The sequence below is a fragment of the Hyperoodon ampullatus genome (assembly GCF_949752795.1).
Source record: "Hyperoodon ampullatus genome assembly, chromosome: X".
In the NCBI taxonomy this organism is placed as follows: Eukaryota; Metazoa; Chordata; class Mammalia; order Artiodactyla; family Ziphiidae; genus Hyperoodon; species Hyperoodon ampullatus.
In genome coordinates, this window is record NC_136913.1 from 48,393,559 (window position 1) to 48,420,135 (window position 26,577).

Below are 26,577 nucleotides of genomic sequence, written 5' to 3' on the forward strand. Positions count from 1 at the left end.
AGATCGTGCCCCATCCCATCTCCCGTGGAAGGGGCTAGAGTAACCCACTGCAGGCAAGGTGCAGACCCCATTCATGCAAAGCTGCATAATTCCCCCCTTTGTTAGCATGGCACTAATGTCACCTTGTAGTGGAGATCGGTATATCAGTCCCATCTCATGGCCCTCCCTAGCGTAAAGCGACTCAAAGTACCCCCCAGCCCCGGTCCCTGCACAACTTACAGATGTACAGACTTGTGTTCCTCTCCCATGCAGCGGAGATGCACACAGCCACTGTGCCGGTTTATCTAGTCCCTCTGTATCCTGGAGTAGAGTGACAAAAGGCATCCTGCCCTCCTCCCCCCTGTCACCAAGGAACAGACCCCAGCCATACATACAGGTGCACATTTTTCCCCCCTCCCCCAAGATTTTGCACTGACCTCAGTCCGCATAGACATACAGATAAAAAGCCCTATTCTGAGGTCCCTTTTCCCCAGGGTAGATTCCTGGGATATGTCTTTCCCTCCCACTTCCAGGGTAAATGAGACATAGAATCCCCTATTTGGGGAAAAGAGGTGCAGTTAATACCTTATGTAGAAACAGATTGTCCTTGCATACCCCCCTCCCCTTAGAGAGGTTTAGTGCTAGTCCCTTACCTAGGGTATCATATCTGATGCATTGAGGCACTGACTCCACCCAGGAAGACAGATTTAGACCTAATTTCCCTTTGGGTAGTGTGACACTACTTTCCCTGTAATATTATTATTATAATTAATTATACTCAGCCATACCAGGTGCCAGCTCCAGTATAACCCCTTCTCTCAGATTCTTCTAATTGTTAGGGCTTCCTTACCATGTTCTTTAACATTTTATTTTGCCTTCAGGGGGCTCAGAAGGGGCTTATAGCATTGTGGTTCCACTCTCTGTCTTCACATTGGTTCTTCTCCCATTCCAACAGGAAAAAAAAAAGCCTGCAGATTTGAATCTACCTGCTTTCAAGCTAGTCATCATGATGAAACTTAGACACAGTGAGTTTCTTTTACCACTCCTTCCCAATCCTAAGCTTTAATGAATATTCATAGTATTTTAAAAAATTGCCCAGTATGGGGCTTCTCTGGTGGTGCAGTGGTTGAGAGTCCCAGTGAGTGCCCCGGTCCGGGAAGATCCCACATGCCGCGGAGCAGCTGGGCCCGTGAGCCATGGCCGCTGAGCCTGCGCGTCCGGAGCCTGTGCTCCGCAACGGGAGAGGCCACAACAGTGAGAGGCCCGCGTACCGCAAAAAAGAAAAAAAAAAAATTGCCCAGCATGAGCCAGATCATTCAGTCTGTCTTTTACGTATGGTATTATTGTTGTCTTCCCAACTTCCTTCTGAGGTACAGCTCCCCTTATCCCCCATACCCATTTTACAGATAAGGAAACTGAGGCTCAGCAAGGTTAAGTGACTTGACAAAGAGACTGCAGGTGAATAGCAGTAAATACCGTATTACACTGCCTATAACCCCAACACAGCCTAGTATTTTTCTTTATAAGTTGTACCTTCAAGTTGGTATCATAGATTGTACTAGTGGTTAAGAGCATGGACTCTTGGAGCCAGACTGAGTTTGAATCTCAGCTCTTTCACTTATTACTTGTGTGGCCTTGGGCAAGTTACTTACCTTCAGTCTAGTGGAGGAAGAGGTAAAAATAGTTCCTACTTAATAGTATTTGCCTAACAGTGTTGTTGTGAGGATTTAATGAATTAAAGTAGGTAGAACACTTAGAACAGTGCCTGGCACATAATTAGCGCTCTGTAAGTATTAGCTTTAAAGATTCATCCTTCACTTCTCTTTGGAGTTTAGCCCCTCAGAGGATACATACACTGTCTGCCACTGAATTATTGTCTGACCTCTCTTGAGCTTTGGATTTTTCTTCCCTATAAAACAGACAGTGTGGATAAATTGCTGTTCTTTCTGCCTTCAGGACTCTTTTCCCTTTCCTTCTCATCCTTTAACGGGATAACTCTTGCTTGTTTTTCGGATTTCAACTTATACATCATTTTCTCTGGGAATCCCTCCTGTTAACCTCCTCCCTTGGTTTCCACTTGTCTGTGTACCCACAGGAACCAGGGCTGTTGACTCTATGATTGGGGCTGTCTCTTTCACAACATTGTTAACTGCTCACTGACATCTGGTTCATCTTTGTGTCCCAAGGGCCCAGCATGACCAGGCATAGCTATTTGGCACTTACTGTATGCCAGGCACTAGAATGTCTCAATTAGTAGTGCTAACTCAATCCCCCCCCTCCTCCCACCATGATGCTTACAGCCTAGAGGGAGAAGACAAATGTGATGCATGGACTCTTCCTTATAAGAGGGAAGGCAAAGGCAGTAGGACAGGTCTGGTTCTGTGCTTCCCTGCCTTTATCCTGCTATAGCCCAAGCAGAAAATGATAACATTTGGATAGCACACAGGATAGACTGGATGAGAATTGTGCAACCCAGTGGCCTTGTATTCTGTGTGAATTGTGGCCCTGCCTATGTAGGGCTTGGTGAAAAAAAAATTGATTTACTTTATATAATCATAAAAATTTCATCAAGAATCAGACTTTGGTTATGTTAATACCAAAAGCAAATAATCATTTTTTCACGCAACACAAGAAAAGTGAACAAAATTAGTTATACTCTATTTAAGAATATCAAATACAAGATAATAATAGAATTATTATTTTTAAATTAATTTTTATTGGTAATAGAATTATTAATAGTGATGAAAAACAATAATTACCTGGTGAAATAGAGTATATGCATACAAAGGAACCCTGGGAGTTTAAAAAAATGAGGAAGTAGTATATGGAAAGACTATTATATGGAAAAACTGTTAGATGGAAAGATCTCCAGGATTTGTTAAGTGAAAAAAGCATGTTGCTGACAGGAGTACATAGTATGTTTCCTTTCCTGGGAGAAAATGGAAGGAAATAAGAATATATGTTTGTATTTGCATAAAGAAACTGAATGATGCATGACAAACTAATAAAGTGGTTTCTTGTGGTGAGGGGACTGCAGTGGCTAGGGACAAGTGTGGGAGGGAGATCTCTCAGAATACATGGTTTTATTTTTATTTATTTATTTTTCATAATTTTTATTGGAGTATAGTTGCTTTACAATGTTGTGTTAGTTTCAGGTGTACAGCAAAGTAAATCAGTTATACTTATACATATATCCACTCCTTTTTAGATTCTTTTCCAACGTAGGCCATTACAGAGTATTGAGTAGAGTTCTCTATGCTATACAGTAGGTCATTAGTTATCTATTTTATATATAGTAGTGTGTATATGTCAGTCCCAACCTCCCAGTTTATCTCCCTCCCTTTCCCCACTGGTGACCATAAGTTTGTTTTCTACATCTGACATGGTTTTACTTTGGAACCATATGACTGTATTACCTGTTAAAGAACAATCATACATATCTGCATTAGTGGGAAAATGGTGACCATTAAATTAAATAGAAAAACTTTACATGTGCACACAAAACAAAGACTTTCACTGTTAAATTGCAACTGAAGTCTTGATCAGACTAACTAGGATGATTGCAGCAGAAGATGGGCGAGGTGCTTCATGGTGCAGCTCCCTACACCCTGGGCTAGAGATACCTTGGACCCAAATGGTAATGATAATGATTAAATCTGAGAAGGTTATTGAGAAGACCTAGAAAGAGTGTTCAGATACAGTTTCAACTGTTGTACGTTTTTGAATGGCTATTAAAAAGGAGGGTATGTTTTATCATTTAAAAGATTTACAACCATCAGTGATTGCTGGCACAGGTATGTAATCCATCGTAATGACAGACTGGAATGTAAGCTGCACAGGGAGGGAAATAGGGTGGCCTTTGAATAAAGAACGGAGTGGCGCCAGTGTTTTGGAAGTCTCTAGGAGGTTGAACAAATGTGCTTGAAGATAGTTGAGAGGGGTGTCTGAGATTGCTTTCTGAAGTACAAGCAGTTATAGATGATGATCATAGATGTCACCATAGCAATGGGTGGGCAGGTGGCTACATGGAATGGGGATGTCAAGGAAGTGGGAAACCTGAGAGTTGGAAGGGGCCCAGTGATCACCAAAGTTGCCCAGGTTGATGATGGCAGGAGTTCAGTTGAAAGTAAAGCTATGGACTTCCCTGGTGGTGCAGTGGTTAAGAATCCGCCTGCCAGTGCAGGGGACACAGGTTCAATCCCTGGTCCGGGAAGATGCCCACATGCCGCGGAGCAACTAAGCCTGTGCACCACAACTACTGAGCCTGCACTCTAGAGCCCACGTGCCACAACTACCGAAGCCTGTGCGCTCTAGGGCCCGTGTGCCCCAACTGCTGAGCCCACATGCTGCAACTACTGAAGCCCGTTCACCTAGAGCCCCTGTTCTGCAACAAGAGGAGCCACCGCAATGAGAAGCCTGTGCACCACAGTGAAGAGTAGCCTCCGCTCGCCGCAACTAGAGAAAGCCCACGTGCAGCAACGAAGACCCAATGCAGCCAAAAATTTAAAAAAAAATAATTAAGAAAAAAAAAGCTATGATCTAGGTGCTTCAATAAAAGAGGAAAAGTGACTCATAGGTGACAGGCATAGCAGCAGTCTCAAAAAAAAGCAGGATTCCCCCCCGCCCCCCTCTTTTTTAACAAGGGGGAGAAATTGGTTTGGCAGTGGTGAGTCTGCAAGATACCTCCTGCACCTACTGGCTCCAAGGTATTCATGTTCATATAAACTAATAGCCACCTTTCAGGTCTGCAGGTGAAGCAGTGTCCTCAGGGGAGAGCTGAGTCTCTATTAAGGCAGGAGTTTGAGGAATTGTTCCCAAGAAAAGATGGAAGAATTAGGGGAGTGCTGATCTCCCAAGTGGGAGTTTCAGAGGGCATAGTGGGAAGTCGGATGCAGGGTAGATGGAGGATGGGGGCAGAGTCACTGCCAGGCTGGGGATACAGGGATGTAGTGGGGTGAGAGTATGGGAGATGATGGATGAATGGAGAGATCCACCTTTGAGTATTGATATGAGAGTTGGTGGATGGAGATATTGGTGGTCAGAGAGATTTAAGGAAATTCTTCAAGGTCATATAGCTAGGTAGGTATTGAGCCAGAACAGGAACCTAGGTATGGCTGGCTAAAAAATGGTAGCTGTTTTCTCTCTGAAGCTATTAAAAAACAGTAACAGCGGCTCCTGGGTGTTGCAGTGTTATGAGTGGTGACTGCACCCCTACCCTCTTCCTCGCTTCTCCTCCCCCCTCCTTCTCCTCTCTGAAGCAGATGTTTTTCCCCACTTTAAGTGATGTATCTTCTTTCATCGTGTGCCTGTATCCAGTGCAGGCCCTCATTTTCCAGGGAAATTAGGCTGATGGAAATTGTTGAGTAAAATGGCCAGACCTGGTTCCTTCCAAACCTCACATTCTTTTCATTGCAACATGAGTCCTTTGGAAGAAAAGGAGACTTGGGATCTGATTTTTTTTTTGTTATGGGGAAATTCGGCCCATTCACATCCATTATGATAACTAATATGTTTGGTCTGATTTTTACCATCTTATTTTATATTTTTTGTTTGTTTCTTCTTATTCCCTTATTACTTTTAAAAAGTTTAACAAGTTAAAAAAAATCCTCCACCAGGACTTAAAATTATGTTGGTAATTGCATTCGTATTTATATCAAGCATAACTAAATTTTTCTATCACTTTACCAAAGTTAAATAATTATTTTTGCCCTACTCTTCCAAAGTGAGACCTTTAGCATGATTTTATGCTTATTTTTGCTGGTATACTTCCTCAAGTAGTTTTACCAGAAAGGGAACACAGGTGGTAATCTTTGCACATGTCTGTCTTTTACCTTCACGTAAGAGTGATATATTGATCAGTTATAGGAATTTAGCTTGGAACACGGTCCCTTGTCTCAGTACTTTGTAATGGTTATTCTTCTGTCTTAAGTGTTCAGAATTGTGGATTTGAGAAGGCTGTCTGCTTCTCTCACCTTTGTTGGGAATGCCTTCTATTTGGAAGTTTACAAGATTTTCTCTTTATCCTTGGAGTTCAGAAATTTCGACAGTGTATGCCCAGGGCATATGTCTTTTTTGTTAATCTTGATGCTCCATGCGCCTTTCTAGTCTGAAGCCTCAATCCTGTTTTCAACTTGGGAAACTTTCATCTATTATTTTAAAAAATAATTGCTTCTCCATTTGTATCTTTTCTCTTTCCGGAACTCCTGTTAATTTAGATACTAGCTCTCCTGAGTCCATTCTCCATTTTCTGTTTTTACTTTTTTTTTTTTTTTTTTTTTTAAGTTGTGGCACGCGGGCCCAGCAGTTGTGGCTCGCAGGCTCAGCCGCTCCGGGGCATGTGGGATTCTCCCGGACCAGGGCCCGAACCCGAGTCCCCCGCACCGGCAGGAGGACTCCCAACCACTGCGCCACTAGGGAAGCCCCTGTTTTTACTTTTCTTTGGATTTTTGTCCTGTTTTAAGCAAGCTCTTCCCTTGACCTTCTAGCTTATTAATTTGGTTATTAGTGATGTCTATTCTTTTTTTTCACTACATCAATTGAATTTTTATTCAATATCAAATTTTGGGAATCTTTTTCTCACACAGTTCATTTGAAGTATCTTCTTGAATCTCTTTAAGAACTTGCAGTAGTATTTATTTATTTAATTAATTTATTAAAAAAATTTTTTTTGGCTGTGTTGGGTCTTTGTTGCCTCGCACGGGCTTCTCTCTGGTTGCGGCAAGTGGGGGCTACTCTTCGTTGTGGTGTGCGGGCTTCTCATTGCGGTGGCTTCTCTTGTTGCAGAGCATGGGCTCTAGGGCACAGGCTTAGTAGTTGTGGCACACGGCCTCAGTTGCTCCGCAGCATGTGGGATCTTCCCAGACCAGGGCTCGAACCTGTGTCCCCTGCGTTGGCAGGTGGATTCTTAACCACTGTGCCACCAGGGAAGTCCTGCAGTAGTATTTAAATCCTCTGTTTCCTACATTAACTCTGCTTTGGTGTGAACCACCTAGTGTGATTGGGGAGCCTGTTCTCTGATAATCTCAAGCTGCTCCTATATTTGTTTGTAGCATATATCCTGACCTTCCAGAACCTCCCCCTCTAAGAATTCCTTTAGCCCCCTTGCAAATGGTGAGAATTAAGGGAAACCATTCTTTCTGAGAGGCCAGCTGTGAAGGAGATGACAGACGGGACTCCTCATTGAAGTGGGAAGAGGCCCCTTAAGTTCCTGGGCTTTGTTAAGGCGTGATTGTAGAAGGTGAACTCTCTCCTCCTTAAATCAAAGGGAGGTTGCAGTTTAGCTGTGTAGCGCAATTCCCTTTGGAGGCAATGACATGAGCAGGGTCAGCAGGAAGGGACAGTTCTCTCCCCATGTGCTGAGGGCATCTCCTCTGGCTTAGCTGGCTGGGACTCCTCAGAGTCCCTAACCAGGGTCCCTAACTCTAACCCTCAGATCACTTTCCCATGCTACCAGCCCCTCACCTCAGCCTGGTGCCAGAATTGTTGAGCTGCCCCAGCTAGAAGTTGGAAGAGAGAAAGAGGAGTCAGAAGCACACATTCAAGTTGCTCTCTTCACAGGATTCCCTTAAGAATTGTTTCAGTTTGCACTGAATACCCCAAACATTTATATCCAGTACCTCCTCTGACACTGTTGCTGCCAGCTCCGTGTCTGTCCTGTGTGCCTAGACAGACATGGTGTCTGAGGCTTCTTTAGGTTCCCAGTGCGGCCTGACCTCCATTAAGGTTCAACAAATGTTGGGTAGGTGGATGATGGCGGTTTTTTTTTTTTCTTTAGAAAATAAAAAGCCAGGTAAAAGTTCCAAAGGCTGCAAGAAGGTAAGTTGGTTCCACGCTCAGGTAAGGTATACCCATTGTTGGTGACAAGGTCAGGAACAGGTTACCCACCCTAGAAGAGGCCCACAAAACCAGGTAGATATTGGGTGACTCCAAACAGAGCACTGCACTGGAATCAGTAGATCTGGCTTTCCCTCCCTCTCAGGGTGGCTTCAGCAGAGAAGCAGCAGCATTTATTAAGTTCCCACCACAAGCCATATACTGCCTTGTGCTTGGTTTACCTTGGTTAGGGATTGTCATCATCCTATTTTTTAGATGAAGAAACAGCCTCAGTGAGAAAGTTCTTAGGTTCAAGGTAGCACAGCTAGGACTTGAGTCTATCTAATTCTCAAGTCCCTGTTGCTCATGGAGAGGAGGGAGGTTCAAACAGTCTTTGGCCCCAGCTCCTGGATCTCCTGGTCCTGCTGAGAAAGTTGTGGACAAGTAGGACTTGGGTCAGAGCAGCGGTTCTCAAACTTTAACTAGCCCTCCAGAATCACCTGGAGGGCTGGTTAAAACACAGATTGCTGGGCTCTACCCTTGCGTTTCTGATTTGGTAGGTCTGTCTTGGCATCTGATAATTGGTATTTCTAGCAAGTGCCTAGGTGATGCTGTTACTGTTGTTCCAAGGGCTGCAACGTCCCTGCCTGGCTAGGGGAAGAAGGGTCTCTCTCTAGTCAGATGGGCAGACCTCTGGGGACAGAGCCCTTTTTGTTTGCTTCTCTCCTCTTTCCCCCAACAACTACACTTCTGAGCAGCTTTAACACCCACTGGGAAGGGTGATTTCCATGGGTTCATTAGGTCTGTTCATTTTTTCCCTGTTGTGTGGTGACCAGCCTGCAAAGCAGAATGGGAAGAAAGCAGCCACCAAAGTGGCCTCCGCTCCCCAGTTTGTTCACTCCAGTGATCATGCCAGTCGGGAGGCTGAATTAAAGAAGAAGAGGGTAAGCCCTTTCCCTTGGAAAGAGAGGGCCTGGCTTGACTGCCAGGTCCACAGAAATGTTGAAAGGCAAAGGCCAGAACTGTTAGGGTTGTTAGAGGCTGTTTGTGGAAAGGGGAAGAGAGGGCGGTTGCCTTGATACTTGATTTAGTGTCTCCATTTGCTCACCTCCCAGTCCATGGCTGTCTGGTTTATGTTCTCATTGCTCCACTGGAATGACCCCTGCCAGCCTCACCAGCATGTTCTCTGATATCAGACTCATGGATAGCTTTCTTCCCTCATCTTATTCAAATTCTCAGCATTTCAGACCATGATTTTTTTTTGAAACACTCTCACTTTGGCTTTCCTGTCATCTCACTCTCCTGGATGTCCTTCTTTCTTTTCTGCAGTCTCTTTTGCTGCTCTGTAAATGATGGAGCATCCCAGAACCTTGTTTTCTTTTCCTCTCTGGTCTTAAGTGCTTCCCGCTACCTAGAACACATTCTCTCTCAACTTCATACACCTTCCTTGTATTAGTGTCTGCCATGCTTTCCCTTCCTTCATCTCTTTGTCTTTTTCTTTCTCTCAAACCCCTTATCTCTTGCTGTCATATCTTCTCCCTTCCTGTATCCCTGCTCCTCCCACCTGTGCCATGTCACACTGTTTTCTCCCTCTGTCACCTGCTCCCTGTTACTCTTGGTCTTCCATCCTTCCTTTAGACTGCAGACCTAGTCAGCTACAGCCCTGGTGTGCGTTCACTTGTTAGGTTGAGGAGATGAGGGAGAAGCAGCAGGCTGCCCGGGAGCAAGAGAAACACCGACACAGGACCATTGAAAGCTATTGTCAGGATGTCCTGCGACGCCAGGAGGAGTTTGAGCACAAGGTAAGAGAGCAGTCTTTGCCCCTGGGTAGGACTGGTGTGGGTTTGCTCAAAAGCATCTTTTGCCATTGATCTGTGAAAAGGAAAGAGGAAGGGTGTGAGATTGTTGGAGGGGGAGTAGGGAATCAGTTCAGAGAGGACAGGAAACAGTAGGGACATGGAGGGAGGGTGAGAGGGAGGTGAAGAGCCTTATCTGTGACTGGACAACCCTGGTTAGGTCCTTTCTCCCAAGCTGGAACCCAAAGACTGGGGTCTGGGAGTGGGGAGGCGTTGGACTAGGGGACAGGGGGAGAGAAGGAGTGAGAACATGAGGGGAAAGTTAAGAGAAGAGTCTTTCTTCTAGGACTTCTTACTGCCTTTCTGGCATATATCCTCATCTCACAGAATATATACTTTCCAACTCAAAGTTCCTTTTCTAATATAAAGTACACATTTTGCTTCCTCCATCCCACATTCCCCATAGATTGTTTTTCTCACTTATACCTCCCTCTTACATTCCTCCCTTATACACTCAGGTGCAATCCCAGGCCTCTAGCTGGTGCTTGAACACAGACTTACAAATAGGCACACACATGGACCATGTGGGTCTGTCCTTTCTTCTTCTAGTTCCTGGCTTTGTTCGCCGATACAAGCTGCTCTTTGGTGGGTTGGGACTCGCATGGCTCTCCCAGCCTCCCATGGTTGCCAAAGACAGCTCTCACTCTCTTTCCTCCCCTGGACCATTGTCTTTTTTTCCCTTTAGGAGGCAGTTTTGGAGGAATTAAATATGTTTCCTCAGTTGGATGATGAGGCCACAAGGAAGGCTTATTACAAGGAGTTCCGTAAGGTATGGAGGCCCATTTCTTTTTTTTAAATTTTTATTCATTTATTTATTTTTTGACTGCATTGGGTCTTTGTTGCTGTGCGTGGGCTTTCTCTAGTTGTAGCGAGCGGGGGCTGCTCTTCGTTGCAGTGCGTGGGCTTCTCATTGTGCTGGCTTCTATTATTGCAGAGCACAGACTCTAGGCATGCGGGCTTCAGTAGTTGTGGCACACGGGCTCAGTAGTTGTGGCTTGTGGGCTCTAGAGTGCAGGCTCAGTAGTTGTGGCGCTCTGGCTTAGTTGCTCTGCGGCATGTGGGATCTTCCTGGACCAGGGCTTGAACCCGTGTCCCCTGCATTGGCAGGCGGATTCTTAACCACTGCGACACCAGGGAAGTTGCGGGGGCGCACTTCTTAAGGCCCTTTAGGGAGGGCATCAATCCAGTCCTGTCTCCTCTCTGCTTCTGTTTTTCCTAAGATGGAGACCTCTTCTTTCATGGGCCTGTTGATTGCTACCCAGTTCTTTCCCTGCCTTCATCCCTCATTCCCTGTCCTGCAGGTTGTGGAATACTCTGATGTGATTCTAGAAGTCCTGGATGCCAGGGACCCATTGGGCTGCCGCTGCTTCCAAATGGAGGAGACTGTCCTGCGGGCAGAAGGCAACAAGAAGCTGGTCCTGGTCTTGAACAAGATTGGTGGGTGTTGGACAGTATTGGGTAAGGCAAGGCAGGGGCGAGGCCTTGTTGAAAAACTAGCTTGGCCCAGACCCTGACACTCAGCAACTCAGTGGTATCCATAACAGTTGTGCAAGGTAGGAATTCTTGTTCGAGTTTTTAAAGCCAGGGATTTGAGAGGTGAGGTCACTTGTCTAAACACACACACACCACACACCCAGTGCGGCAGAAGTTGGGAATGGAGTTAAAGCCTGTCTGCCTTTCAGTCCCCTGTTTTTGCCATTTTGAGCTTTATCTGTGACTGGCCAACCCTGGAGAGTTCCTCTTTTCTCCCAAGCTGGAACCCAGACACTGGGGCAGAAGAGCACATCAGCTCACGAGTCACTCAGGTCTGGGTCTCATCCCAATTTTGCTGTCTGTTTTCTCTGGGATCTTGGACAAGTCATGTCACCTGAGAGCTTCTGTTTCTCTAGGTGTAAAATGGGCTGTGATTGTCCCAATCTCACAGGATTGTTGGAGAATTAATGATAAAGTGCTTGGTACATACATGTTCAGTTCTTCATAAATGGTAGGCATTTTTGTCAAGGTTATTCTTGACATTTGGCCCAACCTAGAATGATCCAGGGAGGGGATGGGAAGCACAATCTTTGGGAGGCCTCTGGTACCCTGGGCCCCCTGGTCTGGAAGGAAGGCATCTAGGACCATACAGCTGGTTACCCATTCTCCTTGAGGAAACAGGGGTCTCCTCAGGGAGGGCCAACTGGTCCCCTAGACTAGACTGTCCTTTCTAACTCTAACCTGGGGACTGGACAGGGACTGTGAGTGCTAGGGAGATATCTGTTGGCAGGAGGTGGGCCAAGTCTTGGATGTGGGTGGCTGCATCTTTGGAGTGAGCCATCGAGGTGATGTTCTCCTTTCCAGTCCTCTCTGTTCCTATTTTCCCCAGACCTGGTCCCCAAGGAGGTTGTGGAGAAGTGGCTGGAATACCTTCGGAATGAGCTGCCAATCGTGGCTTTCAAGGCCAGCACCCAGCATCAGGTCAAAAACCTGGTAAGCTGGGGCCAGGGACATCTAGCCTCTTTCAGGGTAGCCTGGGGCTACACTGTTTTCTAATTATATCATTAACATAGAAATGTGTTTTCAATGTAAGATATTAAAGTATACAGAAACATTTGTTGCTTTGATGGAGAGAAACTGGGTCCTGGGGGACATTTGTTTTTTCAGTTTTGCACCAGGTATAAAACTTATTTATTTAAAAAAATAAAGTAGAAAAAATAAAAACAATTACGGTTGACCCTTGAACTAAACAGGGGTTAGGGACATCCACCTTCTGCACAGTGGAAAATCTGTGTATAACTTATAGTTGGCCCTTCATATCTGCAGTTCTGTATCTGCAGATTCAACCAACTGCGAATCATGTAGTACTGTAGTATTTACTAGTGAAAAAATTTGCATATAAATGGACCTGTGCTGTTCAAACCCGTGTTGTTCAAGGGTCAACTGTATAGATGAAGCTTGAATATCCTTACGCTGGTACCTCTAATTCCAATCTCCTTTATCTATACCCAGAAGCAACCACCATTGTTAGTTTGGTGTGTATCCTTCTAGATATTTTTCTGTGCTTTATATTATATGTGGATGTGTTTATAAAGAGAAAATAGTGTTAGCGAGTATCATATATGTCATCCTGCGTTTTGTTTTTTTTTTCCCTTGAAGATCTTTCTATAGAGTTCTACCTTTTTGATGCTAAATAAAATTAGTTTCCAATTTTTTTTATTATTATAACCAGTACTACAACATGTATTCTTACACGTCTTGGCTAGTGGGCAAGTGTTTGTGTAGGTTGGGCACTGAGAGGTAGAGTGGCTGGGTCATAGGCTTTTTGCATTTTACATTTTCCTAGTCACTGACAAATTGCTCCCCAGCACCCCACCTCCTCCACCCCTACCCCTCAGTGGCTGTACCAGTTTATCTTCCCACTAATGGGATAGATGAATGTGTGAGAGGGCTTATTTCCCTACACCCTTGCCAACATTTGATATCATTCAACATTTATTTTTTATTTATTTATTTAAAAAAAAAGATATCTGCATCTGTTCTTCTTTGCTGCATTAGCTACTATGCTGGCTCACCAGCACTCTTCAGCACGTTAAATGATTGTCAATAAACCACGCTGCAGCGGCGGCTCCCGAGTACGGGGAGGGAGGCTCAGGCCCGGCAGACCCTCCCCGCGGGGCAGGCCGAGCTCGCCGGATGTACGGACCGACGGACGCCTGGGGTCGCCGACGGAGGGCCAGCAGGCCCCCAGCCGAAGGCCTGGGCACCGGCCCTGCCGGGTGCGCGAAGGCCGCCAGGGAGGGCGCGACTGCCCGATCAGGCCTCAGGGGCAGAGAGCCTTCAGCCGGCGACCCCGCCGCCACCGTCGCTCGGTGCCCCTGTGACGGGCGGGTCCTCGCCTCATTAAACATTTAAATCTTTGTTCATCTGGGAGAAACATGATATCTCCTTTATAATTTTTTGGCCTTTTTCATGGCAAAAATGTGATAAGCATCCTTTTTTAACAGCTTTCTTTCATTTGTGTTCCACTTCAAGGATATAGCTCCTTAATCTGTTTCTTATTAATAGATATTTAAGTCAATTCCTATTTTGAAGTACTGTGGTGGGTAAGTAAGGACAGAAGAAGAGCTGAAAGGGCATTGTAGGCAGAGGAGGTAGCATCAGGAGTAAGGAGATGGAGGCCGAAATGGCCTTGTCCTGTGTGAGGAATCAAGGGAAGGTAGACTTTATGTGGGCCAGGCACTATCTCTTCTCTCCACAGACAGGGAGGCAAACGTCCCCATTGTGTAGGCGAGGTTCACTGAGGCCCAGAGAATGGAATCAGAATTTGCCAGACACACGCCTGTGAGAGGCAGAGCTGAACTCAAACCTGGCCTGCCTAGAGGCAAGGATGCTATCCTGCCCCTGCTGAGGGAGGCAAGAGACAGGCAGGGACAGGGAAGACTGGAGATGCAAAGACAGTGGGGAAATAGGCCTCGTGGAAGCAGGGAAATGGCAGGTATTCAGGGCCTGTGTGAGAAGCCCTCTGCTTCAGGCTGGGGGTCTCAGTGATCACAGGGAGGCGGCCCTGAAAGTTGGAAATCTGAGCTGAGGCCACATCTCCCACCTGATGCCTCTTCTATAATACCCCTCATTTTCCAGAATCGCTGCAGTGTGCCAGTGGATCAAGCCTCCGAGTCACTGCTGAAAAGCAAAGCCTGCTTTGGAGCTGAAAATCTCATGAGGGTTCTGGGGAACTATTGCCGCCTGGGTGAAGTGCGCACCCATATCCGTGTGGGCGTTGTGGGTAAGGCCTTGGGGGAGGTCATGGGACCCAGGCTTCTTCCTTGTGCAGGGGCTTCACTGGGGCAGAGGATTCTGGGAACTTCATGTTACTTTCGTGGGGGGAGGAGAGGAGCTGTTCAGGAAGGGTCTTGTGATTTGTAATTTGGATAGGTGGACGTGGGAAGGCATACTCAGGATCACCACCGTGGTTTGAGCGTTAGAACCGTGGACCAAATGTGCGGGGCCAGGCTTGGAGTTGGCCCCATCTCATTCTACCAGAGCTGTGGGAGGGAAGGGTGAACACCTCCTTTTCATAGATAAGAACTCTGGGGCTCAGGGGAGGGAAAGGGATTGTAGGGCTCAGCCTTGGGTGAGACAAGGCAGAGCTGAGGCTCAAACCTGGAACCCAGGGTACTGAGGGAAGGCTGGTGGGAAGGGAACAGGGAAATTGAGAGAGGCAGAGATAGACCCGCAGGGAGAGGAAGTGAAGCTGGACACTGAGAAAAAGGTGTAGATTTGCATACCTGAATAGACACAGAAGATTTGGGAAGCCAAATGGTGGGATTGGTGGGGAGTGGAAAGGGAAGACAGATGTGAATGACAGAGGCATGCAGAGAGAAGGAGATATGATCACAAAGACGTGTGCGCAGAGACTTGCAGAGAAACGTAAGAGGGCTAGAGACCCTCCCATGTAAGTAGAGAGGCAGACATGCATACCCAAGGAAAGAATGAGTGAGAAAAACACAGGGATAGAGAGAGATTCAGAGGGAGATACACATAGAAAGAGGCAGGAACAAAGATGCAGACACAGAGGAATGCACCCCCAGACCTATGCACACATACAGGTCCACAAACACATGTACACATCCACATGTATGGAGACACGTACAGACCCAGAGGCAAAATACATGCAGACCAAGCTCTTCCCATACACTCACCCAACTCTGCTTCCCCTCCCCAATCAAATAGAGCCACGGAGAGACACGTGCCTGGATACACTCGACCCTCAGACGTAGTCACACCCCAGAGTCACAGAGACAGATACACGTCTGTGATGAGACGGATATATATGTATATATAGAGAAATAGAGACACAGAGGGCATTAGGGAGGCACAGAGAAAAAGAGACACAGTGGAACACGTATGGAAGGACATACATGTATAGAGACAAGCCCATGGAGAGAAGGAACATGTACAGAAAGAGCTGAGAGGAGTTGACATAGAGGGAATTACAAAGAGGGAGAATTGGTGGGGTGGGGAGAATTAGAAAGGACAATGGCCAGAATGAGATACAGTGAGACAAACCGGCAGAGAAAGAGGTGCTTAGATACACAGAGATACACAGACAAAGATATGATAGAGAAAAAGATGGAGTGGGAAAGACAGAAATGGGAAAAGCAGTGGTATTTAGAATGAGAACAACCAAGAGACAGAAGATATACAGAGACTTCTGTACACGAGGGATATATACACAGGCACATCTGTGAGGGAGCAGTACACATGTAAGTTCTAGCACACAGAGAACGAGAATGGTGGGAATGAGAGACCCAGTGAGGAAGAAATAGACAAGGACATCCATAGGCTGAGAGGTGCTCACAGATGCCCAAACAAAAAAACACACACCACAGGCAGAAAGCTGCTCAGAGACTGACATCTGGAGATGAGCTCCCCCCACCCCCTGCCAGGTGAATTATACACCAGGATGGATGGTTCTGTCTTACAACATTTCCCAGTGTCCACCCTCCACTGGATTTTGTCACAGAGGCCTTGCATTGAGCGTCTTTCCCAGGTTGTTTGTAGGTAGGAGGTGAGTGTCACATCTAGAGAGAGGGACACGTCTAGCCAGGGTGCTCACATATGGAGAAGAGGGGTAGAAAGGTCATGGAGGGGGTTGGTCAGGGCCTTGGATGGGAAGGCAGGAGGCCAGGCTCTTTTTTTGGTTTCCCCATGGCCTGGTCACACTGCCCCTGCCTGGGCCTCCCACACACAGGCTGTCCCAGATATTCCCGCGGACCCTTCCTGCCCTGAGCCATCTGCTGCTCCTTTGTAGGCCTTCCCAATGTTGGGAAGAGCAGCCTGATCAATAGTCTGAAGCGCAGCCGTGCGTGCAGTGTGGGAGCCGTTCCTGGGGTCACCAAGTAAGCACCTGCCTGCTCCCCCACTTCACAGATCCTTCACCCTACCATTCCCCCAACTCCCACGCCTTCAGCCCCTGTCCCTTATCTTGGACCAGCCTTTGATTCTTCCCTGGGCATGGGAGTCCCACTAATAGCCCTCATTTACCTGGCACACCCTGGCTGTGGGCCAGGCACCCAGCTGGGTGTTTCCCCCACTTAGCTCCCTGAAGCTTCCCCGACACCACGCAAGACTGGGCTCTGAATAAGCAGCTCCACTTCCTCGGTGAAGCAGCAGGCTCAGAGAGTCAGAAGCTTGCCTGTGGTCCTGCAGCTCAGTCCCCGGTGGTGGAGGCTAGACTAGAATCAGACCCCACATCTCTCCACCTTCATCTATGTGCCATCTGTCCCACCCTATCTCTCAACTGGGTGCTTGGAGCCTAGAGGATGCCAGGCACATCTGGGCTTATCACCGTCCTGTGTCCTCATATCTCCCCTCTCCCGCCCCAGGTTCATGCAGGAGGTCTACCTGGACAAATTCATCAGGCTGCTGGATGCCCCGGGCGTTGTCCCAGGACCCAACTCGGAGGTGGGCACCATCCTGTGCAACTGCATTCATGTGCAGAAGCTGGCGGATCCTGTGACCCCAGTGGAGACCATTCTGCAGCGCTGCAACCTGGAGGAGGTACGCGGGCCTCTTGCTTATGCCCTACCCTGCTCCAAGGGCCCTTCGTTCTTCCTCATGATTTCTCTTCTTCCTCTCTTCACCAGATTTCCAACTATTACGGTGTCTCTGGGTTCCAGACCACTGAGCACTTTCTGACTGCAGTGGCCCACCGCTTGGGGAAGAAGAAGAAGGGGGGCATATACAGTCAGGAGCAGGCAGCCAAAGCTGTCCTGGCTGACTGGGTGAGGTGAGGAGGGGGTAAGCGTAAGGATGAAGCCTGCTGGGAGTCAGGCTCCACAAAGGGGATCATCTGTGTTCACTGCAGCGGCGGGGCAGCCTAGCTTCTTGGGTAGGGGAGTCCAAGGCACCAGGTCACATACTGCTTGGCAACTTATGCCCAGTGATTATCCAGCAGCTCAACTTCTTGTTCAGAAGCAACTGTCTGGGTTTTCTAGTTGACCCTCAGTGTTTCTGACCTGAGAACTCATTCTCTCTTTGATTGGTCATTTGTTGTCTTAATGAGATCACCAATTTCTTCCCACCTCCCAATTCAGCGGGAAGATCAGCTTCTATACACTCCCACCCTCCACCCACACTCTGCCTGCCCATCTCAGTGCTGAGATCGTTAAGGAGATGACTGAGGTCTTCGACATTGAGGATACTGAGCAGGCCAATGAGGACACCATGGAATGTAAGTAAGGGCGAGTAGGTCGGCCTGCCTGGCACCTGGTCCTGCCCTAGTGGAGCCACACAGACCTGACAACAGGTCCCACATTTGACCTCCCCCTGCTCTGGCTCTACTCTGGCTTGGGGAAAACTGTTTAACTAGCTTTAACCTTAATGTCTTTTCCCACAAGGTGGAGAATTGTAATCTGGGTCACGGGAATATGGGGGTGGGGTCGGGTAGGGAGGCAGCTGGTTGTGGGCTCTTGGTAGATAGGCAAAAAATCAGCACAGTACCTGGAACATGGTGAGGTATTTATGAAGTATGAGTTTCCTTTCCCCATCTCTTGAGGCCTGGAGTGGACTGAGATACTCCTCTCAAAAACCCCTTTTCTCATTTTGCTCCAGGTTTTGTCACAGCCATTGCATGTCCATTTCTAGAGTTTTACTTTTATCTGCATTGGCAGGTGAGACATCTGAGACACAGAAAGGTGATATTTGATAAATGGTGCATGGTCATTGACAGGCAGACGTGGCATTCAAACTAGCTCTCTTGCCTTGTTTTGAAGATTCTCCCAACTCAGTATCTAAGTGGTTAAAAGAATGGACTGCCTGGATTAAAATTTGAGTTTTGTTAGTTGTGTGGTGCTGTACAAGTTCTTAAGCTCTCCATGTCCAATGATGTCATCTGTAAGATGGGGACAATAGCACCCACCTGATAAGATAGTTGTGAAGACTTACTTGATATGTAAAAACACTGCCTGGCATATAGTACATGCTTGGTAAATATTAGCTGTTATTAAGATGGTTATTTGTTGAGGTACAGAGGTATGACTTTCAGAAACTCCTGTAGGAAGTTTGTTCTCTTCAGATACTCTACCATCTGCAGCTCTGGTTGATGGCTCCTTTCTTCTCTACCCCACCCAAGAAAGGTGCCCTTGCTCTCTGGGCCTGTCTGGACACTCCGGGGTAGTGGAGAAAGCCTTGGCTGGCCTGGCTTCTAGTTACCCTGTTTCTCTTGAGGGCCAGTAGCTTTCCTTCTCTGGGCCTTTTAGTGTGCTTGGATTACAAATGAGGACAAGAGGCTTGCCTACCCCCATGTGGCTTTGGGCAAGTCAGCCCTCTTTCCGAACTTTGCTTTTCTATCTGGTGGGTAGTTGGGAGGAATTAGTGCTCACATTTTTATGATGATGCTTGACTCCGGCTGTGTGTGAGGGCAAGCGGGGCTCTGGCAGTGAGAATGTACTTTGGCAAAAGATTGAGGTCCCAGAAATTGAGAAGAGGGAGTGGTTAATAGTGAGAATTTCCTAGTTGCCCTAGTGTTGAATCTTGAAGAGTGATTAGGGATTAGAGGCCCAGGGAAGGGGATGGGGCAAAGTTTAGAAGGTGGGAAGGTAGTGTGGGCCCAGGGCAATGGACACATTTGTGGTTTGCAGTGGAGGCCAGCTGTAGGCAAGGCACCAGAGAGAGAGGGAGAGAGGCCCGGCCCGGTCCTGGGGAGGGAATCCCAGTAGCTGCCATTTACAGAGCAGTGTCTCAGGCCAGTGCATTTCAGGCACCCTCTGCTGTGATTCACAGCAGCCCTTTGTTATAGGGCTTGTGGCATTCTCATTTTCCAGATGAGGAAGCTGAGGCTCCAAGATGAGCTCCCAGCAGGCGAGTACCCTACTGCAAAACCCACATCTTGAATCCTTTGTCATGTGGCCTCCCAGCAGGAATAAAAGAGCCTTCCCTCCTGACTCCCCTGGGCAGCGTCCACATATCCTTTCCACTGAGGCCTGACCAGGGGGCTAGTAGCAGGGAGGAGCCAGGGCCCTGACAGTGGTATTTATTGTGTTAAAGGCTTGGCCACTGGAGAATCTGATGAGCTGTTGGGTGACATGGACCCGCTCGAAATGGAGATCAAGTGGCTCCATTCTCCGATGGTGAAAATAGCAGATGCCATGGAAAATAAAACCACGGTGTATAAGGTACCTGTTCTCTTTCTTCATGGCAACACTCTCCTCTACCCTGGGCTCTGGGAAATGGTCAGTCCCTTCCACCTGGCTCCCACAAGGTCCGCCTATAATACTGGGGAGATGCGGGTTGTTCATTCACACCCTGTGGGCTTCCTCGGTGCTAGGCAGGGTGCATCCTTTGCCAACCAGTGGCAGGTCCAAGGAGGAGGCATGCTCTCTCAAGCAGCTTTCCCAGCCCAGCTCTAGCCTAGAGAACAGGATCCCCGTCTATCCACCCGCTTGTTCAAGTTACAAACCTGGGCAACCCTGATTCTTCCTTCCTTCTAGCTAGTATCCTGGATCCTATGTACAGTCAGTCACCAAGTCTGTGCCTTCTCCCTCCTGAATCTTAAGAGATGCTCCTGGCCTCTTTCTATTCCTACCATTCCTGTAACCCTAGCCTAAGCTTCCAGTTGTCTCCCACCTGGACATTTGTTCCATATGGCAGGTCCCAAAGGTCACCTGCCCTTTCATGGCTCCCCAGCACCTACAGGATCAAGTTGGTATGCTGTGCTATGATTTCTGGAGGCTGTTTCAGCCTCTATGTCGGCCAGTCCCCCATCGCTGCCCTTCAAGAGGCCACAGTTTAGTGGTTTCATCCACAGATATCTACACTGTGATGGGAGACACACAGGCTGGGGTTGGGGGCAGAGGTTGGGAAAGCATGGATCTAAGGGCCCTAACCTATACTACTTGTGGGTCAGGGAAGTATTCCAGCGGGCCTTGATGCTTGTGCCACGTCTTGAAGGTTGAGGAATTCTCTGGACAAGGTGGGCAGCAGCCTGTGGTCAGGGGCTCAGCCTGTGCGTGTGCCAAGACCCAAAAGGGCGAGAGCGTGTTATTTTGCAGAAATCACTAGTGGTCTGAGGTGGCTGGAGTGAGGGTAGAGGCGGGGAAAGATGAATCTGGTATCAGATCATTGAAGGCCTTGAGTTTGACTTTAAACCATGGGTAATAGGTAAACACTGAAAGTTGGTTATGTTTTGTGGGGGAGGGGAGGCAAAGGGTTTAAAATTTTTTCCCCATTTTATTTAAGATATTTTTTTGATTAGGTACATGGTATAAAACTGAAAAGGTAGGATATTCCCTGGCAGTCCAGTGGTTAGGACTCCACGCTTTCACTGCTGAGGGCCTGGGTTCAACCTCTGGTCGGGGAACTAAGATCCCACAAGCCGTGTGGCGTGGCCAAAAAAAAAAAAAAAGGGAAAGGTAAAGGGTATACAGTAAAAGTAAATCTCTCTCCTGCTTCTCTCTCCCAGCCACCCTGCCCACTCCTGAGTGTCCCTTCAGAGCTATTCCATCTTTATACACACATATACATAAAAACAGATAACATCTATCTCAATGCTTTTTAAAAAAAATTTTATTTATTTATTTATTTATTTATTTCTGTGTTGGGTCTTCATTGCTGTGCGCGGGTTTTCTCTAGTTGTGGTGAGTGAGGCTATACTCTTCGTTGCGGTACATGGGCTTCTCATTGTAGTGGCTTCTCTTGTTGTGGAGCACGGGCTCTAAGTGTGCAGGCTTCAGTAGTTGCGGCTTGTGGGCTGTAGAGTGCAGGTTCAGTAGTTGTGGCACACAGGCTTAGTTGCTCCGCGGCACGTGGGACCTTCCCGGACCAGGGCTCGAACCCATGCCCCCTGCATTGGCAGGCAGATTCTTAACCACTGAGCCACCAGGGAAGTCCCAACAGATCAATTTCAATTCAAATAGTCGTATGCTGTTTTTATTGTTCTGTACATTGCTTATTTCACTTACAAATTCATCCTGTAGATTGTTCCACATGATTACTTAAAGAACAGTCCTTCATTTTTAAAAAAGAAAATTATTTATTTGGCTGCATCGGGTCTTAGTTGTGGCACACAGGATCCTCACTGCGGTATGTGGGCTCTTTGTTGCAGCGCGAGGGCTTCTCTCTAGTTGTGGCATGCGGGGGCTCAGTAGTTGTGGCGCGTGGGCTTAGTTGCCCCCACGGCATGTGAGATCTCAGTTCCCCGACCGGGGATCGAACCCACGTCCCCTGCATTGGAAGGCGGATTCTCAACCACTGGACCACCAGGGAAATCCTCTGTCCTCCATTTTTGATGGCTATATAATATCTGGAAGGGTTTCTTAAGCAGGGAAGCAACATGGTCAAGTTTATGTATTAGAACTATCACTCCAGTGGCTGGGGTAAAAATCAAGTTGGAAAGAAAGGAGCCAGAGTGGAGGTAAAAAGTCCAGGAAGGAAACTGTTGCCTGAGCTCTGTAAGAGATGATGAGGCCTGCGTTAGGGCAGTGGTAGGAATCATGCCATTCCCATCTTCACATAGTTTTGAAAGTCCCGCCAGTGCTTATAGGAAAATCAGTTTAAAGTTGTGAGTTTAAGGCCATCCCCTGATATTGCTCACTGAGCCCATAAGCCCCAGAACATACCATTTTTCCTCAAGGACCAGCAGTAGTTCCCTACTCCATACTGCAAATTCTAGGCTCAGGTTCAGGGCCCTGAGTAGGGCCACTCCATTGCACAACTCCATTTAGGTGTGCTATATTGTAAATGGTGCCCCCTCCCACCCCTGCAACCCCACAGTTGTACAGTGTGGTAGCCTTGCCTTTTATCCACTGTAGTGTAGCAGGTAGTCATACATACAGAATCCTGACTGCTTGGGTTCTCATTTATTCTACTGCTTACTAGCTGTGTGACGTTACGTGCCTTGTTTGTCAAAGACATTGTTGCAAGGATTAAATGAGTTAATACACAGGTGTGTGTGAGTACATGTATACATATACATATGTATGTATATGTATAACACACACATATATGTATATGCTTAGAAAGGTACTTGGCACATAGTGAGCTTCCTGTCAATATTACCTTTTACTGACCACATGTACCTTCTATTACAGCCACATAGACACCCTTTTGGGTGCCCAGGTATGCTCTCTGCTTTTCCAGTGTTCAGTCAGGAATGACCCTCCCATCAGCAGAAGTATGTTGACCACCACCATCCCCTCAGCCTCTGTCACTTATGCTGCATTTCTTTGGTGGGCACTTACCACATTCTAACTTGTGGTGTGGTTGGGTTTTTTCCTCTTTAGCCTGGTTGCTTCCCGAAGGTGGGACTGTATCCGAGCCATTTTTCCAACATTTCCCGATACAGAGCTAGGCACAAAATAGGTGTCAGAACATATTTGTTAAATTGAGTAAGACCTTGAAGGGTCACTTGAACAAAGAATCATTGTAATACCAATTGTCATTGACAAGTAATTCTGCTTTTTCATTTTATTCTTGTAAAAGCCATGCAAGCTACCTACTGTCCACCCTTATTTGACAGATGAGCAAATTGTGGCTGAAAGGATAACGAAGCACCTGCTAGTCTGTGGTGGAGCCAGACTTGAAGCTTATTAGTTCTGTGTGGCTCCAAGGCTCCTGTTCTTATGCAAGCCTGTCCCTGCCTCCTCTGCAGAAGTCTTTGGAGGTACTCTGGGGGCCCAGACCTCACTGTTGTCCTCTCTTTCCCCAGATTGGAGATCTCACTGGGTATTGCACCAATCCAAACCGTCATCAGATGGGGTGGGCTAAGCGCAATGTGGACCTTCACCCCAGGAACAACAGCTCAGTGGATGTCTGCCCAGTGGACCGCCGCCCGATGCTACAGAGGATCATGGAGACAGACCCCCTGCAGCAGGGCCAGGCTCTGACATCTGCCCTGAAGAATAAGAAGAAGCTCCAGAAGCGTACAGGTAGGGGTACCTGACCACCCCCCTGTGCTCCAAAAAGAACCTACCTGAGGCCTTAATTAGGGGCTCCTGAATGAGCATCTCTCTGTGTCCAGCCACAGGCCAGGGTTAGGGGGCAGGGATGGGTTAGGAGGCTTACCTGCTAGCACAGTGGTTCTCAAACTTCAGCTTGTATTAGAATTGCCTGGAGGGCTTATTAAAACACAGGTTTCTGGGACCCACCCTCAGAGTTTCTAATTGAGTAATTGGACCTTGGGTGGGTGGGTGGCAGGGCGCTGAGAATTTGTGTTTCTAACTGGTTGCCAGTTAGTGGTGATGTTGCTCCTCTGGGGACCACACTTGGAGAACCACTGGCCTAGTTTTTTTTTTTTTTTGCGGTACGCGGGCCTCTCACTGTTGTAGCCTCTCCCGTTGCAGAGCACAGGCTCGCTACGCGCAGGCTCAGCAGCCATGGCTCACGGGCCCAGCCGCTCCGCGGCATGTGGGATCTTCCCAGACTGGGGCACGAACCCGTGTCCCCTGCATCGGCAGGTGGACTCTCAACCGCTGTGCCACCAGGGAAGCCCTGGCCTAGTTTTATGTATCAAATACCCACCATTTATTTATCACCTGCTTTCTATGTGTTAAGAAGCTTTCGGGCTATATATGTTTACTTTATCAACAGGCGATATACTCAAAATCCAAAGGGTACAAAAGAATATACAATAAAATGTCTCCTTCCAGTCCCCCAGTCTTCCAGGCATCCCTCCAGAGGCAACCAGTTAATTTCTTGTATCTCATTCCTGAGATAGGTACACAGGCAAATATCTGTATATTCTTTGTTCTCTTTTTGTAGACAGAGGCTAGTCTCCTGAACATATAGTTGTGCCACATCATTTTTCCACTCAATATATATTATAGATATTTCCCCATCAATTCACAAAAGAACTTCTCCCTTCATTTGAATGGTGGTCTGTTGTATGGCTGGTCCATTTAGGTCTTCATGCTATACTAATTTTCACTAACTCATTGCAAAAGTCTTATTCTCATTTGGTAAGTGAGGAAACTGGGGCCCAGAGACATTAAGTGACACACTCAAGGTATTTGATGGGGCCAAAATGCAAACCTAGATTTGACTGATCGCATGAGCCCTGTTCTTTGAACTAGACTATGTTCATAGCCGTTCGCTCTTGGCCTGGTTCCACGCTGAGTCCTGGGAATACAGAGATGAATTGCCCTTGAACTGCTGGTCTTATTGGGGAGTGGGGAGGAGACAAGAAAACAGACATTGGCAACACAACGTGATCACTGTGAAGACATAGAAAGCACAGTGAGGGAACCTAACCCAGCCTGGAGGTCGTGGTGGGGTAGGGGTGATCAGAGAAGGCTTCCAGGAGGAGGTGATGTCTGAGGGGAATCCTGAGGAACAATAGGGTGTGCCTGGAGGATGGAGGTGAGCATTCAGGCTCAAAGCCCCTACTGCCATCCTGCCCCTTTGCAGTGAGAGCTTTGAGGGTCATGGCAGAGTGCTAATAAGTTCATCACAGTAAAAGAAAACAGCTGTTTTGATACTAGGAAGAGATAAAAATACTTGAAGCTCAGTAGTCTGACACTCTGAGATACAAGCTATTTTGGGGTGATCATTTCATAGGTAGACAAATGGGTCTTCCTGTGAGGCTGAGCAGTGGCTGCCAGTAGCTCACCAGTTGTTTTGTTTAGTGTTGGGTGGGGAGGGGGCGGTTAGGGAGCCAGTTTGGGAGTTTGGTGCAGACCAAGGTAAATGTAGGCTAGCTCCTGCAGGCCTCCTGTTGGCAAGCCAGCCACCAAGTGACTGCCCATTTTTCTCCATCTTCAGATAAACTCGCCAGCAAGCTGTCTGCTTCCATGATGTCCGCCCTTGACCTCTCTGGCAACGCTGATGACAGTGCTGGTGACTGATCTCACCTCCTTTCCCCACTCCAAGCATCAGTTCTGGTGGAAATAACAGATGAAATGGTTTGCTTCTCCCTGAAGCACCTACATATTAAAAGAGCCCCTTCCCCCAACCCCCCTTCCCTCCATTCTCCAGGGAAAAAAAGTCCCAAGTGTCTGAAACTGACAAACCGAATACCCTTATTTAATCCGTACTCTGTTTTCAAGAGAAATAAAAAAAAATTATCAGCAGATCCCTTATGCTAACAATTTATCCCCCACCTTATAGGTTGGGCTGGTTGGAGGGCCGACCCCTCACAAAACCCTCTTGGAGAGCTAAACATGCAACTGGAGGCTAGGCTGCTTGTAGATCTGGGGCTTCCTCGGTGGTGGTGGGGGTGATGATTTCTTTACCAGTCCACAACAGAGCTCAGCAGCAAGACATCCCTGCAATGGGCTGCAGGTCACACATCTTCCTCCCACCCAAGCCCACAGATCCTCGCTTGGGTGGCAGCAGGAGTAGGGGGAACAGTGATGAGCCTTCTGAGTCTCTGGAAGGGTCTAGGGATAGAATCGACGAAAGACAACACACAAGCCTGACTGGTGCTGAGGTGAGGTAAGCACTGCCTGTTCACACAAAGGGAAAATAAGGTACCTCTTGGTAGGTTGCTGCTGTGGGGCATTTCTGGGCAGACTGTGAGTTGGAATCGCTTGAACTGAAGCACTCTGGCTGGGACCCGTCATTGTGTGACTATGTCTCACCCAACACCAGCATTTGAATTCCATGATTCAAAAGAGTTCTGGTATCATCTATTCATAGGCTGCATCCTCAAGAGCTGCTATATCAGGGGTACACCAGCAAACTCCTTTTCTGGTGTCTAGAAGACATTATACCCCATAAAAATATTAGCCACCTCTTCTGGGGAGCATACTCCATCAGACAAAGGCCCAGGCAGTGTCAGGGCCCCTCAGAAAGGGACTAGGGTAAATGATGGCAACAGAAACACAGAATCTTACTTTACCAGGGGTTGTTTGGGTTATGCATAGGACCTCAGTTCCCAGCAGTCTACCTGAGACTGGACATGTTTGAAGGGGATGGGTGTTAGATTGCAGGCTTTGCCCCCCACCCCAAACTTCCACAT

At 47.5% G+C, this 26,577-nt stretch overlaps 1 protein-coding gene across 2 annotated transcripts; it reads left to right on the forward strand.

Annotated features, from left to right (window-relative positions):
• Window positions 1–970: 970 nt before the first annotated feature.
• On the forward strand, window positions 971–25,681 carry GNL3L (G protein nucleolar 3 like; the record flags this gene model as incomplete). 2 transcript variants are annotated; one of them, XM_079726938.1, is made up of 15 exons in its annotated part: window positions 971–1,004; window positions 7,754–7,794; window positions 8,628–8,735; window positions 9,477–9,593; window positions 10,333–10,416; window positions 10,949–11,084; window positions 12,010–12,113; window positions 14,262–14,406; window positions 16,435–16,522; window positions 17,009–17,183; window positions 17,270–17,412; window positions 17,720–17,856; window positions 19,671–19,798; window positions 23,329–23,548; window positions 25,380–25,681. In XM_079726938.1, 15 exons carry the CDS (start codon window positions 986–988, stop codon window positions 25,460–25,462), a joined length of 1,728 nt encoding a protein of 575 aa, XP_079583064.1. In that variant the 3' UTR covers window positions 25,463–25,681. The 2 variants fall into 2 exon arrangements, with proteins under 2 accessions (XP_079583064.1, XP_079583065.1); XM_079726939.1 differs by having other exon boundaries at window positions 986–1,004; window positions 7,754–7,815.
• Window positions 25,682–26,577: the final 896 nt, after the last annotated feature.